Consider the following 18,515-nt stretch of genomic DNA (forward strand, 5'->3'; position numbering starts at 1 on the left):
TGAATTTGATGTTTGGGTGGATGCTGTTGAGGTGTTCCAGGAACATGTTGAGTTCTTCTTCTCCATGGCTCCAAATGGTAGATTGGATGTTTGGGTGGATGCTGTTGAGGTGCTCCAGGAACCTGTTGAGTTCTTCTCCTCCATGGCTCCGAATGTTGGATTGGATGTTTGGATGGATGCTGTTGACGTGCTCCAGAAACCTGTTGAGTTCTCCTCCATGTCTCCAGGTGGTGAATTGGATGTTTGGATGGATGCTGTTGAGGTGCTCCAGGAACTGGTTGAGTTCTTCTCTATGGCTCCAAATGGTGAACTGGATGTTTGAGTAGATGCTGTTGAGGCGCTCCAACCTGTTGAGTTCTCCATGGCTCCAGATGGTGAATTGGATGTTTGTGTAGATGCTGTTGAGGTGCTCCAGGAACCTGTTGAATTCTTCTCCTCCATGGCTATAAATGGTGGATTTGATGTTTGAGTAGATGCTGTTGAGGTGCTCCAAGAACCTGTTGAGTTCTTCTTTATGGGTCCAAATGGTGAGCTGGATGTTTGTGTAGATGCTGTTGAGGTGCTCCAGGAACCTGTTGAGTTCTTCTCCTCCATGGCTCCAAATGGTGAACTGGATGTTTGGATGGATGCTGTTGAGGTGCTCCAGGAACCTGTTGAGTTCTTCTTTATGGCTCCAAATGGTGAGCTGGATGTTTGAGTAGATGCTGTTGAGGTACTCCAGGAACCTGTTGAGTTCTCCATGGCTCCAGATGGTGAATTAGATGTTTGGATGGATGTTGTTGAGGTGGTCCAAGAACTTGTTGAGTTCTTCTCCATGGCTCCAGATGGTGAATTAGATGTTTGGATGCATGTTGTTGAGGTGGTCCAAGAACTTGCTGAGTTCTTCTCCATGGCTCCAGATGGTGAATTAGATGTTTGGATGGATGTTGTTGAGGTTCTCCAGGAATCTGTTGAGTTCTTCTCCATGGAACTGGTTGAGTTCTTCCCTCTCCTCTTCAGGATGGGTGGCATCCCGGCTGTGAACGGCAAAGGGGAACGCCTGCTCCTTCACGTTGGCATCATCGACATCCTCCAGTCCTACAGGTGGGCTCCTAGAGGCCTTGACGCCACTCCACTTGTGATACCACCTGTGGAAGTCCGGCCGTATGATCTCTAGAGTTGGAAGGGGATGTTGTGTGAATCTTTCTGCCCATTTCAGACATTTCTGATCTCTCTTTTGGCGCGATCCAGGTTCATTAAGAAACTGGAACATACGTGGAAGGCTCTTGTTCACGATGGGGTGAGTGTTGACTCCATTTATGTGTTTACATCCATCCCACTCCTCTCATTCCTGGCCTTGCTCCTCAAGAATCACGTTTGAGTTGGCTCTCTGTGTATGTCCAAGTTTCCTATTGGTTCAAAGCAGATATGGTGGATCATCTGCCTTGGCATTAGACTAGCAGCCAGGGGGAGAACGGCTCTTCCTCTGTAATTTGGATTTTATTTTTCTAGGTTTTTTTTAAATTGAAAGACATAGATTATATGGCAGTGTGGACTCACGATAATCCAGTTCAAAGCAGATATGATGGATCATCTGCTTTGGCATTAGACTAGCAGCCAGGGGGATAACGGCTCTTCCTCTGTAATTTGGATTTTATTTTTCTAGGGTTTTTTTTTTTATTGAAAGACCTAGATTATATGGCAGTGTGGACTCAAGATAATCCAGTTCAAAGCAGATATGGTGGATCATCTGCCTTGGCATTAGACTAGCAGCCAGGGGGAGAACGGCTCTTCCTCTGTAATTTGGATTTTATTTTTCTAGGTTTTTTTTTAAATTGAAAGACATAGATTATATGGCAGTGTGGACTCACGATAATCCAGTTCAAAGCAGATATGGTGGATCATCTGCTTTGGCATTAGACTAGCAGCCAGGGGGATAACGGCTCTTCCTCTGTAATTTGGATTTTATTTTTCTAGGGTTTTTTTTAATTGAAAGACATAGATTATATGGCAGTGTGGACTCACGATAATCCAGTTCAAAGCAGATATGGTGGATCATCTGCTTTGGCATTAGACTAGCAGCCAGGGGGATAACGGCTCTTCCTCTGTAATTTGGATTTTATTTTTCTAGGGTTTTTTTAATTGAAAGACATAGATTATATGGCAGTGTGGACTCAAGATAATCCAGTTCAAAGCAGATACTGTGGATCATCTCCCTTGGCATTCTGGGTTTTATAGCTGTGTGGAAGGGCCTTGAGTCTACACTGCCATATAATCCAGTTCAAATAAGATAATCTGTATTTTATAGGCAGTGTGGAAGAGGCCTAAGTGAACCCTCAGCTGAGGCGGTTGCTAGGACACAAAGTGGGCGAGGCTTAAAGGGGGTGGGGCCTACTCTTCCGACTGGCAGCCAGGGTGAGAACGGCTCTTCCTCGTCCCCTGTAATTTGGACTTTATTTTTTGAGGTTTTTTTGATTGAAAGACATAGATGGGATGACTATGTCTTTTGTGGCCGAATGTGGTGTGATTCGGTCCAGTGGTTTTGTTGTTTACTCCATAGGAAAAACGGCTTGACTGTGACCCCATTATAAGGGGCCTACCCTTCTGACTGGCAGCCAGGGGGAGAACGGCTCTTCCTCGTCCCCTGTAATTTGGACTTTATTTTTTGAGGTTTTTTTGATTGAAAGACATAGATGGGATGACTATGTCTTTTGTGGCCGAATGTGGTGTGATTTGGTCCAGTGGTTTTGTTGTTTACTCCATAGGAAAAACGGCTTGACCTTGACCCCATTATAAGGGGCTTACCCTTCTGACTGGCAGCCAGGGGGAGAACAGCTCTTCCTCGTCCTCTGTAATGTGGACTTTATTTTTTGAGGTTTTTTTTATTGAAAGACATAGATTAGACAACTAAGTCTTTTGTGGCTGAATGTGGTGTGATTTGGTTCAATGGTTTTGTGGTTTACTCCATGGGAAAAACGGCTTGACCTTGACCCCCATTATAAGCCAAGGGAGGCTTTTTTAGCTCAAAAAAAAAAGGACTAAAAAACTCAGCTTATCCTCGAGTATATACTCGAAGGACTAAAAAACACAGGACTAAAAAACTTAGCTTATCTTCGAGTTTGCCATTTCCTTCCTGCGAAAGAGAGCCCGCTATCCCATCCAAATCCTCGCCAGGCCTGACCCTGCTTAGCTTCAAAGCTCAGAAGAGACTTAGAACTTCCTTGACTAATGAGAGTTGCCATCGAAAATCCTCCCAAGGGCTCCCTCTTGGCGATATCTATCATAATTCCAGCACAGTCATCGTCAGAATCCAAAAAGGCAGCGGATTTATTTATAACTCGCCAATGCGCCATTATCTGATGCCACCACCAACCCATCACTTTGCTCCACTTTGTCTCCCGGGCCCAGCTGAGTGCTGCCGATAAAGCCTCTCCCGCCAACCTCGTTATTATTATAATAATTATAAAACCCGTCTCTTTTTCCAGGACACGGTTTCGGTCCACCGGCCCAGCTTCTACGCCGAGAGGTTCTTCAAGTTCATGACCAACACGGTCTTCAGGAAGAGCTCCTGTAAGTGTTTAATATAATACTAACGTTGTGCTATGCTAATAATAAAATATATTGAATATACCTAATAATATTGATAATAATATTATAATATAATACATTATAATACTAACAATAATGCAATATAATAATTGTATTTTATATTTTGCATGTAATAATACTAATAATATTGAGGTCTAGTGGTGTAGTACACTATAGTGATATACAATGCGTGCTATGCCAATACAGTAGAGTCTCACTTATCCAACATAAACGGTCCGGCAGAATGTTGAATAAGCGAATATGTTGGATAATAAGGAGAGATTAAGAGAGCCTATTAAACATCAAAATAGGTTATGATTTTACAAATTAAGCACCAAAACATCCTGTTAGACAATAAATTTGACAGAAAAAGTAGTTCATTACACATTAATGCTATGTAGTAATTACTGTATTTACGAATTTAGCACCAAAATATCACGATATATTGAAAACATTGACTACAAAAATGCGTTGGATAATCCAGAACGTTGGATAAGTGAGACTCTACTGTAATATAATATAATAGCTGTGCCTGGCCACGCGTTGCTGTGGCAAAGTGGTGGTGGTATTGGTTAAAAATTATTGTGGGATTTTTATTTGATGTTATTTGTATTTTTTAAATTAATTTTGTTACAACTTATCTTTTTCATTTATTATATTTTATTATTTTGTAGTATTATTTTTAGATATTTTGTTATTATAGTATTTTATTGTATTAATTTTTTTAGTGTTTTAAATTTTTTTAGTGTTTTTTATTATTTTTATTGTATTATTTGTATTTATTTTATTTTTTTATTCTTTTATTAGCACTGGGCTGAGTGAGTTGCTAGGAGACCAAGTGGGCGGAGCTTAGCCCTCTTAACTGGCAGCAATTGGATAAAAACAATTATTGCCCTCCCTCTAATTAGGACTTTATTTTTCTTTTCTTTTTGTTGTATCAACCTAGAGCCGTGGATGATGGGTGGTGTTGTCAAATTTCAAGGTTGGGGGGCCTGTAGTTTTGTTGTTTTGTCCGGTGCCCTGATTCCATCACTCTTTTATATATATAGATTGTATGTATATAATACTAATAATAATGCAATATAATAACTACATTTTATATATTGCATGTAATAATACTAATAATATTGCGGTCTAGTGGTCTAGTACACTATAGTGATATACAATGTGTGCTATGCTAATAATATTATTGTATGTATATAATACTAATAATAATGCAATATAATAACTACATTATTTAGTACACTAAAGTGATATGCAATGCTAATATTGTGCTATGCTAATAATATAATGTATTTACATATAATATTCATAATATTATACTACAATATAATTAATTGTATATTTATATTATAATATAAATACAATTGTATATTATATTATATATATTATATATTATAATACATATATATTATAATTGTATATTTATATTATATTATAGTCGTATAATATAATATATTGTATGTATATGTACTTGTAAGCCGCCCTGGGTGGGAAAAAAATGTTGCTAACAATAATAGTAATAGTAATAATAATAATAATAATAATAATAATAATACAATATAATATAATAATTATATATATATATTACATGTAATATTACTAATAATATTGCAATATAGTGGTATCGTACAATATAGTAATACTGTGTATGGTACAGTAGAGTCTCACTTATCCAAGCTAAATGGGCTGGCAGAAGCTTGGATAAGTGAATATCTTGGATAATAAAGAGGGATTAAAGAAAGGCCTATTAAACATCAAATTAAGTTATGATTTTACAAATTATGCACCAAAACATCATGTTTAACAACAAATTTGACAGAAAAAGTAGTTCAATACGCAGTAATGTTATGTTATAATTACTGTATTTACGAATTTGGCGCCAAAATATCACGATATATTGCAAACATTGACTCCAAAAATGGCTTGGATAATCCAGAAGCTTGGATAAGCGAGGCTTGGATAAGTGAGACTCTACTGTAGTAGAATATAATACGTATTAATATTAATAATAATATTATGATGTATTACAGTAATAATAATTATAATTCACTATTATAATTGTATATTTGTATTACATGCAATATTACTAATAATATTGCAATATAGTCATATAATATATTGTATGTATATATACTTGTAAACCACCCTGAGTCCCCTTCGGGGTGAGAAGGGCGGGATATAAATTTAAATAAATAAATAAATAAATAAATAAATAATAATACAATAGAATAATGTAATTATATACAGTAGAGTCTCACTTATCCAACATTCGCTTATCCAGAGTTCTGGATTATCCAGTGCATTTTTGTAGTCAATGTTTTCAATATATCATGATATTTTGGTGCTAAATCCGTAAATACAGTAATTACTACATAGCATTACTGCGTATTGAACTACTTTTTCTGTCAAATTTGTTGTATAGCATGATGTTTTGGTGCTTAATTTGTAAAGTCATAACCTAATTGAAGACTAAACATATATTGCCGGGCCGGGCTGTGGCGCAGGCTGTTGAGCAACCAGCTGCAGCCAGCTGCAATGAATCACTCTGACCAGGAGGTCATGAGTTCGAGGCCAGCTCGGAGCCCCATGTTTGTCTTGTCTTTGTTCTATGTTAAGGCATTGAATGTTTGCCTTATATGTGTAACTAGCTGTGCCCGGCCACGCTTTGCTGTGGCGAAGTATGGTGGTATGGGAAATAAAGTATTGAGCAATTGGTGGTAGTTAAGGTCAAGGCTAAAGGTGCCAGCCTGTTTATGTTGGATAAGTGAGACTCTACTGTATATTTATAATCTTATATTATCTGCTTAGAACTGGATTATATGAGGCCCCTTCTACACAGCTGGATAAAATGCACACTGAAGTGGATTATATGGCAGTGTGGAGTCAAGATAATCCAGTTCAAAGCAGATAATATAAGATTCTAAATGGGTTATATAGCCTAGTCTACACTGCCATATAATCCAGTGCAAATTAGATAATCTGTGGAAGAGGCCTAAGTGAAGCCTAACTCTGCCTGTCCCCTGGGCTGAGTCGGTTGCTAGGAGACCAAGTGGGCGGAGCTTAGCCTTCTAACTGGCAGCAATTGGATAAAAACAATTATTCCTCTCCCTCTAATTAGGACTTTATTTTTCTTTTCTTTTTGTTGTATCAACCTAGAGGCATGGATGATGGGTTGTGTTGTCAAATTTCAAGGTTGGGGGGCCTGTAGTTTTGTTGTTTTGTCCGGTGCCCTGATTCCATCACTCTTTTATATATATAGATTGTATGTATATAATACTAATAATAATGCAATATAATAACTACATTTTATATTATTTTTCTTTTCTTTTTGTTGTATCAACCTAGAGCCGTGGATGATGGGTTGTGTTGTCAAATTTCGAGGTTGGGGAGCCTGTAGTTTTGTTGTTTTGTCCGCTGCCCTGATGCCATCACTCTTTTATATATATAGATGTGATCTGCCCTGAGTCCCCTTCGGGGTGAGAAGGGCGGAATATAAATACTGTAAATAAAATAAAATATTGAATACAAAACGGAGTCCTGAGTCTGAACATGCTCAGCATTCATGTCATGGCACACAGGTAACTCAGTTGTTAAACCGAAGAACTGCCAAAAATAAAGACATGCCACTAGGAATATATATATATATATAAATATTGTTGGCAGAGGATTTTTTTTTGAAGTTGAAATGGAACCTTTTTCTTTTCCAGCCCTGAAAGCCTCTCCTTCCAAGAAAGGGAGGAGCGCCTTGCTTGCGGTCAAGCCGTCCGGCCCGATGGCGGCCTTTTCGGCCAGCCAGATCCCTTCCGAGAAAGAAGAGACGCAGTACGACCTCCGGGCCGCCCGGAGTTACCCCACTTTGGACGACGAAGGTAAGAAGGCGCAGCCGGATGCCTTGAGCCTTAACTCCGATCATTCGCGTCGGCTGTTTCCCGTCAACTTTTCACTCTGCTTTCGCAGGCGCGGAAGTTAACGGGGATAAGAAGGAGGGTAAGAGTGCAGATCCTACTCTGTGCAAGTCAGTAGAAAGTAGTCTCGGGTGTCCCTTTGCAGCATCCTTAGCATCGCTTTAAGATTTCCTTCGGTCCAAACCCAGACCAGTAATCATAATAATACTGTATATACTCAAGTATAAGCCTAGTTTTTCAGGCCTTTTTTTTTTAGGACTAAAAAGCCCCCCTCGGCTTATACTTGGGTGAGGATCCTGGTTGGCTTATTTTTGGGTTAGCTTATACTCAAGAACAGGGGTCCCCAAACTAAGGCCCGGGGGCCGGATGCGGCCCATTGAAGCCATTTACCTGGCCCCCACGGCACAAGGGGAGAAGGGGGTTGGGCTAAATGGCCCAAGGGGTCTCTTCTTCTCTTGCAACCCTTGTTGTTGTTGTTGTTGTTGTTGTTGTTGTTGTTGTTATTATTAACATTGAGGCTGGGTGGCTATCTGTCAGGGGTGCTTTGCTTGTGCTTTTAGTGCACAAAGGCAGAAGGCAGTTGGACTCAATAGCCCAAGGGGTCTCTTCCAATCCTCTTTATTATTATTATTATTATTATTATTATTATTATTATTATTATTATTATTATTACAGTAGAGTCTCACTTATCCAACACTTGCTTATCCAACGTTCTGGATTATCCAATGCATTTTTGTAGTCAATGTTTTCAATAATCATGATATTTTAGTGCTAAATTTGTAAATACAGTAATTACTACATAGCATTACTGTGTATTGAACTACTTTTTCTGTCAAATTTGATGTTTTGGTGCTTAATTTGTAAAATCATAACCTAATTTAATGTTAAATAGGCTTTTCCTTAATCTCTCCTTATTATCCAACATATTCGCTTATCCAACGTTCTGCCGGCCCGTTTACGTTGGATAAGCAAGACTCTACTGTATTAACATTGAGGCTGGGTGGCCATCTGTCAGGGGTGCTTTGCTTGTGCTTTTCGGTGCACAAAGGCAGAAGGGGATTGGACTCAATGGCCCAAAAGGTCTCTTCCAATCCTCTATTATTGTTGTTGTTGTTATTATTATTATTATTAGTATTAATTATTATTGCTTGGTGGCCAACTATAGTCCGGCCCTCCAATGGTCTGAAGGATCGTGAACTGGCCCCCTGTTTAAAAAGTTTGGGGACCCCTGCTCAAGAATATGTGGTACATTTATTATTTTTCTCTATTATTATTGGTATTATTGCATTTATTATTTTACTCTATTATTATATTTATTATTGTACTCTATTATTGTTGCTACTACTTCATTTATTTTACTCTATTATTATTATTATTATTATTATTATATTCTATTTATTATTACATGTATTATTTTCCTGTATTTATTATTATTATTACATGTATTATTTTCCTGTATTATTTATTATTATTATTATTATTATACATGTATTATTTTTCTCTATTATTATATTTATTATTGTACTCTATTTTTGTTGCTACTATTATTTATTTTACTCTTATTATTAGTATTATTATTATTATTGCATTTATTATTTTATTCTATTTATTATCACATGTATTATTTTCCTGTATTTATTATTATTATCACATGTATTATTTTCCTGTATTTATTATTATTATTATTATTATTATTATTATTATTATTATTACATGTATTATTTTTCTCTATTATTATTGGTATTATTACATTTCTTATTTTACTCTATTATTATATTTATTATTGTACTCTATTATTGTTGCTACTATTACATTTATTTTACTCTATTATTATTATTATTATGTTTATTATTCTACTCTATGTATTATTACATGTATTATTTTCCTGTATTTATTATTATTATTATTACATGTATTATTTTTCTCTATTATTATTGGTATTATTACATTTATTATTTTTCTCTATTATTATTATTGTTGTACTATTACATTTATTTTACTCTATTTTTATTTTTATTATATTATTAATACATTTATTATTTCACTCTGATCTTATTATTATTATTATTGCATTTATTATTTTATTCTATTTATTATTACATGTACTATTTACCTGTATTTATTATTACTATTACTACATGTATTATTTTACTCTATTATTATTAAAAGAATACGTAAGCACATTTACATTGAAGAAGATGAGAATCATGATTTAAGTCTTATCTTGAGAGCTTGATGTCAATATTCAAAAACATTTAACCTACTGATGCCTCGATTCATGTAATTTTATTGGTATCTATTTTTATTTCTGAAATTTACCACCCTCGGCTTATACTGGAGTCAATGTTTTCCCAGTTTTTTTGTAGTAAAATTAGGTGCCTCGGCTTATATTCGGGTCAACTTATACTCGAGTACAGTAGAGTCTCACTTATCCAACACTCGCTTATCCAACGTTCTGGATTATCCAACGCATTTTTGTAGTCAATGTTTTCAATACTTCATGATATTTTGGTGCTAAATTCATAAATACAGTAATTACTACATAGCATTACTGTGTATTGAACTACTTTTTCTGTCAAATGTGTTGTATAACATGATGTTTTGGTGCTTAATTTGTAAAATCATAACCTAATTTAATGTTTAATAGGCTTTTCCTTAATCTCTCCTTATTATCCAACATATTCGCTTATCCAACATTCTGCCGGCCCGTTTACGTTGGATAAGCGAGACTCTACTGTATATACATTATTATTATTGGGAAGTGTTTGACGTGTGATCCAATACAACAGCCAGCAGAGTGTCTGCTGTGGACCCAGCTTGTTGTGTTTCAAATAATGACAACAACAACAACAACAACTTCTTTATTATTGTATCCAAGGCATTAATTCCACTTTATCTTCCCAATTGGGCGCTCAAAAGCTGTCTACAGATCTTCAAATGGGAATGGCATCAGGGAGGAAGTTGTAGCCTCTAGGTTTCGAAACACCTGGTCATGTTTAGGACACGTGGCAACGTGGTATGTTGTTTGTTGTGTTGCTCCTGTGGGTAAATAACGGTTTCCCTGTTGTTTCCGCCCTCCTTCCCGCCTTGTTGACGTTGTAGGCCGTCCCGACCTGCTCCCTTGCACTCCTCCGTCTTTCGAAGAGGCGACCACGGCTTCCATTGCGACCACGCTCTCCTCCACGTCTCTCTCCGTCCCGGAAAGGTCTCCTTCGGAGTCTTCCGAGCAGCCCCGGTACAGGTAAATACTATTTTTATTTATTTATTTACAACATTGATACCCCGCCCTTCTCACCCGAGGGGACTCGGGGCGGCTTGCAAAAATTGGCAAAATTTAATGCCCACAATGCAATCATAAAAACAAAACACGATAAACAGATCCATTAATAACATTGTTAAAACACATTATAAAAACCTTAAAAACGTATATACAGTAGAGCAGGGGTCCTCAAACTTTTTAAGCCGAGGGCCGGTCCACAATCCTTCAGACTGTTGAGGGGCCGGATTATCATTTGAAAAAAAAAAACAAACAAATTCTGATGTACACTGCACATGTCTTATTTGTAGTGTAAAAACAACAACCACAACAACAACAACGAAAGAACAATACAATATTTAAAAATAAAAATAATTTTAACCAACATACATATATCAGGATTTCAATGGGAAGTGTGCTCCTGCTTCTGGCCAATGAGATAGTCAAGTTAATTAGGGTTGTTGTTGTTGTTGTTGTGTGCCTTCAAGTCATTTCAGACTTTGGGCGAGCCTAAGTCTAAAATGTATTTATTTATTATTTATTTATTTACTGTATTTATTTACTACATTTTTATCACAGCCTTCTCACCCCAAAGGGGACTCAGAGTGGCTTACAAATTATATGTACATACAATATATTATATTATTAGCATAGCACAATATTAGCATTATATATTACTTTATTGAACTATACCACTATACTGTAATATTATTAGTAATATTACATGTAATATAGAATATATAATTAATATTATTATATGGTATTATTATTAGTGTTATATTGTATTACATTATAATATTATTATCAATATTATATGTATATACAATGTATTATATTATAAAACTGAGGGCGGGGGCCAGGTAAATGACCTCGGAGGGCCGCATCCGGCCCCCGGGCCTTAGTTTGGGGACCCCTGCAGTAGAGTCTCACTTATCCAACATAAATGGGCCGACAGAACGTTGGATAAGCGAATATGTTGGATAATAAGGAGAGATTAAGAAAAAGCCTATTAAACATCAAAATAGGTTATGATTTTACAAATTAAGCACCAAAACATCATGTTATACAACAAATTTGACAGTAAAAGTAGTTCATTACAAATTAATGCTATGTAGAAATTACTGTATTTACGAATTTAGCACCAAAATATCATGATATATTGAAAACATTGACTACAAAAGTGCGTTGGATAATCCAGAACGTTGGATAAGCGAGTGTTGGATAAGTGAGACTCTACTGTTTAATTAATTCCACTAGCAGGGTCTCTTGCTCTGCTGCTTGAACAAAAATCATTAAAAGACACACAAGGAGGTGGGAGAAAGGAGACAGACTTAAGTCTCAAAGCAAACCTTGGCCCCTTGTTGTTGTTGTTGTTGTTGTTGTTGTTGTTGTTGTTGTTGTTGTTGTTTTTTCTTCACAGGCGGCGTACACAGTCCTCGGAGCATGATGGAAGGTGAGCATGATTCTGGGCCCCCAAAGGGGTCTCTTCCAACCCTATTATTATTATTATTATTATTATTATTATTATTATTATTATTATGTGTTTTATAAATATTTATGTGTTTTATAATAATTATTATTATTTTCATGTGTTTCATAATGATCGTGATTTTTAATGCCTTTTAAATTTACTTGTGTGTTTTTGTAAAACCGTATACTGTATGCTGGTTTTATATCTGTAAGCCGCCCCGAGTCCCTCTGGGGAGATGGTGGCGGGGTACAAAAATAAAATTATTATTATTATTATTATTATTATTATTATTATTATTATTATTGTCTGGCCCTCCTACGGACTAAATGGCACAGGGTTCTATTCCAACCCTATATTATTATGATTATTATGATTATTAAAGTCCGGCCCTCTTATGGACTGAGTGGCCCAAGGGGTCTCTTCCAACCCTCTTTATTATTATTATTATTATTATTATTATTATTATTATTATTATTATTATTGTTATTATTATAGTCCAGTCCTCCAACGGACTCAATGGCCCCAGGGGTCTCTTCCAACCCTATATTATTATTATTATTATTATTATTATTATAGTCTGGCCCTCCATTGGACTCAGTGGCCCAAGGGGTGTCTTCCAACCCTTATTATTAGTATTAATATTATTATTATTATTATTGTAGTCTGGCCCTCCATCGGACTCAGTGGCCCAAGGGGTGTCTTCCAACCCTTATTATTAGTATTAATATTATTATTATTATTATTATTGTAGTCTGGCCCTCCATCGGACTCAGTGGCCCAAGGGGTCTCTTCCAACCCTTATTATTATTATTATTATTATTATTATTATTATTATTATTATTATTATTATTATTGTAGTCTGGCCCTCCATCGGACTCAGTGGCCCAAGGGGTCTCTTCCAACCCTATATTATTATTATTATTATTATTATTATTATTATTATTATTATTATTATTATTATTATTGTAGTCTGGCCCTCCATCATACTCAGTGGCCCAAGGGGTGTCTTCCAACCCTTATTGTTAGTATTAATATTATTATTATTATTATTATTATTATTATTGTAGTCTGGCCCTCCATCGGACTCAGTGGCCCAAGGGGTGTCTTCCAACCCTTATTATTAGTATTAATATTATTATTATTATTATTGTAGTCTGGCCCTCCATCGGACTCAATGGCCCAAGGGGTGTCTTCCAACCCTTATTGTTAGTATTAATATTATTATTATTATTATTATTATTATTATTATTATTATTATTGTAGTCTGGCCCTCCATCGGACTCAGTGGCCCAAGGGGTGTCTTCCAACCCTTATTATTAGTATTAATATTATTATTATTATTATTATTGTAGTCTGGCCCTCCATCGGACTCAGTGGCCCAAGGGGTGTCTTCCAACCCTTATTATTAGTATTATTATTATTATTATTATTATTATTATTATTATTATTATTATTATAGTCTGGCCCTCCATCGGACTCAGTGGCCCAAGGGGTGTCTTCCAACCCTTATTATTAGTATTAATATTATTATTATTATTATTATTGTAGTCTGGCCCTCCATCGGACTCAGTGGCCCAAGGGGTGTCTTCCAACCCTTATTATTAGTATTAATATTATTATTATTATTATTGTAGTCCAGTCCTCCAACGGACTCAATGGCCCCAGGGGTCTCTTCCAAACCTATATTATTATTATTATTATTATTATTATTATTATTATTATTATTATTATTATAGTCCGGCCCTCCAACAGACTCAGTGGCCCAAGGGGTCTCTATTATTATTATTATTATTATTATTATTATTATTATTATTATTATTATAGTCTGGCCCTCCAACAGACTCAGTGGCCCAAGGGGTGTCTTCCAACCCTTATTATTATTAGTATTATTATTATTATTATTATTATTATTATAGTTCGGCCCTCCAACAGACTCAGTGGCCCAAGGGGTCTCTATTATTATTATTATTATTATTATTATTATAGTCTGGCCCTCCATCGGACTCAGTGGCCCAAGGGGTGTCTTCCAACCCTTATTATTAGTATTAATATTATTATTATTATTGTAGTCTGGCCCTACATCGGACTCAGTGGCCCAAGGGGTGTCTTCCAACCCTTATTATTATTATTAATATTATTATTATTATTATTGCAGTCTGGCCCTCCATCGGACTCAGTGGCCCAAGGGGTGTCTTCCAACCCTTATTATTAGTATTAATATTATTATTATTATTATTATTGTAGTCTGGCCCTCCATCGGACTCAGTGGCCCAAGGGGTGTCTTCCAACCCTTATTATTATTATTATTATTATTATTATTATTATTATTATTATTATTATTATAGTCCGGCCCTCCAACAGACTCAGTGGCCCAAGGGGTCTCTATTATTATTATTATTATTATTATTATTATTATAGTCTGGCCCTCCAACAGACTCAGTGGCCCAAGGGGTGTCTTCCAACCCTTATTATTATTATTATTATTATTATTATTATTATTATAGTTCGGCCCTCCAACAGACTCAGTGGCCCAAGGGGTCTCTATTATTATTATTATTATTATTATTATTATTATTATTATTATTATTATAGTCTGGCCCTCCAACAGACTCAGTGGCCCAAGGGGTGTCTTCCAACCCTTATTATTATTATTATTATTATTATTATTATTATTATTATTATTATTATTATTATTATTATTGTAGTCTGGCCCTCCAACAGACTCAGTGGCCCAAGGGGTCTCTGTTATTATTATTATTATTATTATTATTATTATTATTATTATTATTGTAGTCTGGCCCTCCATCGGACTCAGTGGCCCAAGGGGTGTCTTCCAACCCTTATTATTAGTATTAATATTATTATTATTATTGTAGTTGGCCCTCCATCGGACTCAATGGCCCTAGGGAATCACGTGCTTTCTTTGTCCCCCCAAATGTGTAGGTCTCGGGAACAGGTCCGGGGAGAAGACGATCTCCAGCAGATCACGGTGGAGCTGAGGCCTAAATGTGACGTCGACATCGTGGCCCCGGACATGGCTGCCGCAGGGTGAGGATGAGACTTATCATTTTGCCCCATGTTGCATGCAGAAGGGCCCAGGCCCAATCCTGGAATTTGAGAATAATAATAATAATAATAAAACTTTATTTATACCCCGCCACCATCTCCCCAATGGGGACTCGGGGCGGCTTACATGGGGCCATGCCCGGGAAAAATACAATATAACACAATATAAAAACAACATATCATAATACAATTACAACAATACAATAAAGAATCATATACAGTACAACACAAAATCCAAAGAGCAATATAACAGGGCAGGCCGCACTGACACTCAGTTAAAACTCGGGGTGAGAAAAGGATAAGAAAAAGGATAAGAATAAAACCACAGGGAACTAAGGAAAAAGATAGCAGACAGTCTAGAGCAGGGGTCCCCAAACTTTTAAAGCAGAGGGCCGGTCCACAATCCTTCAGACTGTTGAGGGGCCGAATTATCATTTGGAAAAAAAATACAAACAAATTCCTATGCATACTGCACAGGTCTTATTTGTAGTGCAACAACAACAACAACAACAATGAAAGAACAATACAATATTTAAAAATGAAAACAATTTTAACCAACATAAACCTATTAGGATTTCAATGGAAAGTGTGGGCCTGCTACCAGCCAATGAGATAGTCAAGTTAATTAGGATTGTTGTTGTTGTTGTGTGCCTTCAAGTCATGTCAGAATTTGGCCGAGCCTAAGTCTAAAATTAATTATTTATTTACTGCATTTATTTATTATATTTATATCCTACCCTTCTCACCCCGAAGGGGACTCAGAGCAGCTGTATGTACATACAATATATTATATTATTAGCATAACACAATATTAGCATGATATATTACTATATTGAACTATACCACTATACTATTATATAATATGTAATATATAACATATAATTAATATTATATGGTATTACTATTGGTATTATATTGTATAACATAAGCTTATTATCAATATTATATGTACATACAATATATTATATTATTAGCATAACACAATATTAGCATGATATATTACTATATTGAACTATACCACTATACTATTATATAATATGTAATATATAACATATAATTAATATTATATGGTATTACTATTAGTATTATATTGTATAACATAAGCTTATTATCAATCTTATATGTACATACAATATATTATATTATTAGCATAACACAATATTAGCATGATATATTACTATATTGAACTATACCACTATACTATTATATAATATGTAATATATAACATATAATTAATATTATATGGTATTACTATTAGTATTATATTGTATAACATAAGCTTATTATCAATCTTATATGTACATACAATATATTATATTATTAGCATAACACAATATTAGCATGATATATTACTATATTGAACTATACCACTATACTATTATATAATATGTAATATATAACATATAATTAATATTATATGGTATTACTATTAGTATTATATTGTATAACATAAGCTTATTATCAATCTTATATGTACATACAATATATTATATTATTAGCATAACACAATATTAGCATTATATATTACTATATTGAACTATACCACTATACTATTATATAATATGTAATATATAACATATAATTAATATTACTATATTGTATTACTATTAGTATTATATTGTATAACATAAGATTATTATCAATCTTATATGTACATACAATATATTATATTATTAGCATAACACAATATTAGCATGATATATTACTATATTGAACTATACCACTATACTATTATATAATATGTAATATATAACATATAATTAATATTATATGGTATTACTATTAGTATTATATTGTATAACATAAGCTTATTATCAATCTTATATGTACATACAATATATTATATTATTAGCATAACACAATATTAGCATGATATATTACTATATTGAACTATACCACTATACTATTATATAATATGTAATATATAACATATAATTAATATTATATGGTATTACTATTAGTATTATATTGTATAACATAAGCTTATTATCAATCTTATATGTACATACAATATATTATATTATTAGCATAACACAATATTAGCATGATATATTACTATATTGAACTATACCACTATACTATTATATAATATGTAATATATAACATATAATTAATATTATATGGTATTACTATTAGTATTATATTGTATAACATAAGCTTATTATCAATCTTATATGTACATACAATATATTATATTATTAGCATAACACAATATTAGCATTATATATTACTATATTGAACTATACCACTATACTATTATATAATATGTAATATATAACATATAATTAATATTACTATATTGTATTACTATTAGTATTATATTGTATAACATAAGATTATTATCAATCTTATATGTACATACAATATATTATATTATTAGCATAACACAATATTAGCATGATATATTACTATATTGAACTATACCACTATACTATTATATAATATGTAATATATAACATATAATTAATATTATATGGTATTACTATTAGTATTATATTGTATAACATAAGCTTATTATCAATCTTATATGTACATACAATATATTATATTATTAGCATAACACAATATTAGCATGATATATTACTATATTGAACTATACCACTATACTATTATATAATATGTAATATATAACATATAATTAATATTATATGGTATTACTATTAGTATTATATTGTATAACATAAGCTTATTATCAATCTTATATGTACATACAATATATTATATTATTAGCATAACACAATATTAGCATGATATATTACTATATTGAACTATACCACTATACTATTATATAATATGTAATATATAACATATAATTAATATTATATGGTATTACTATTAGTATTATATTGTATAACATAAGCTTATTATCAATCTTATATGTACATACAATATATTATATTATTAGCATAACACAATATTAGCATGATATATTACTATATTGAACTATACCACTATACTATTATATAATATGTAATATATAACATATAATTAATATTATTATATTGTATTACTATTAGTATTATATTGTATAACATAAGATTATTATCAATCTTATATGTACATACAATATATTATATTATTAGCATAACACAATATTAGCATGATATATTACTATATTGAACTATACCACTATACTATTATATAATATGTAATATATAACATATAATTAATATTATTATATTGTATTACTATTAGTATTATATTGTATAACATAAGATTATTATCAATATTATATGTATATACAATA

General features: G+C 33.5%; 1 protein-coding gene across 4 annotated transcripts in view; it reads left to right on the forward strand.

Annotated features, from left to right (window-relative positions):
• The window catches only part of pip5k1c (phosphatidylinositol-4-phosphate 5-kinase type 1 gamma), a 62,233-nt gene that overhangs the window by 27,788 nt on the left and 15,930 nt on the right, over positions 1 to 18,515 (forward strand). For all 4 annotated transcript variants that reach the window (XM_062960411.1, XM_062960413.1, XM_062960412.1 and 1 more), the window contains exons 9-15: positions 1,000 to 1,083; positions 1,231 to 1,279; positions 3,465 to 3,549; positions 7,278 to 7,439; positions 10,578 to 10,716; positions 12,152 to 12,184; positions 15,146 to 15,250. In XM_062960411.1, the coding sequence (XP_062816481.1) occupies positions 1,000 to 1,083; positions 1,231 to 1,279; positions 3,465 to 3,549; positions 7,278 to 7,439; positions 10,578 to 10,716; positions 12,152 to 12,184; positions 15,146 to 15,250 (657 nt within the window). The remainder of the gene's footprint in view (positions 1 to 999; positions 1,084 to 1,230; positions 1,280 to 3,464; positions 3,550 to 7,277; positions 7,440 to 10,577; positions 10,717 to 12,151; positions 12,185 to 15,145; positions 15,251 to 18,515) is intronic.

Source organism: Anolis carolinensis, unplaced genomic scaffold, assembly GCF_035594765.1.
Source record: "Anolis carolinensis isolate JA03-04 unplaced genomic scaffold, rAnoCar3.1.pri scaffold_7, whole genome shotgun sequence".
Taxonomy (NCBI): domain Eukaryota; kingdom Metazoa; phylum Chordata; class Lepidosauria; order Squamata; family Dactyloidae; genus Anolis; species Anolis carolinensis.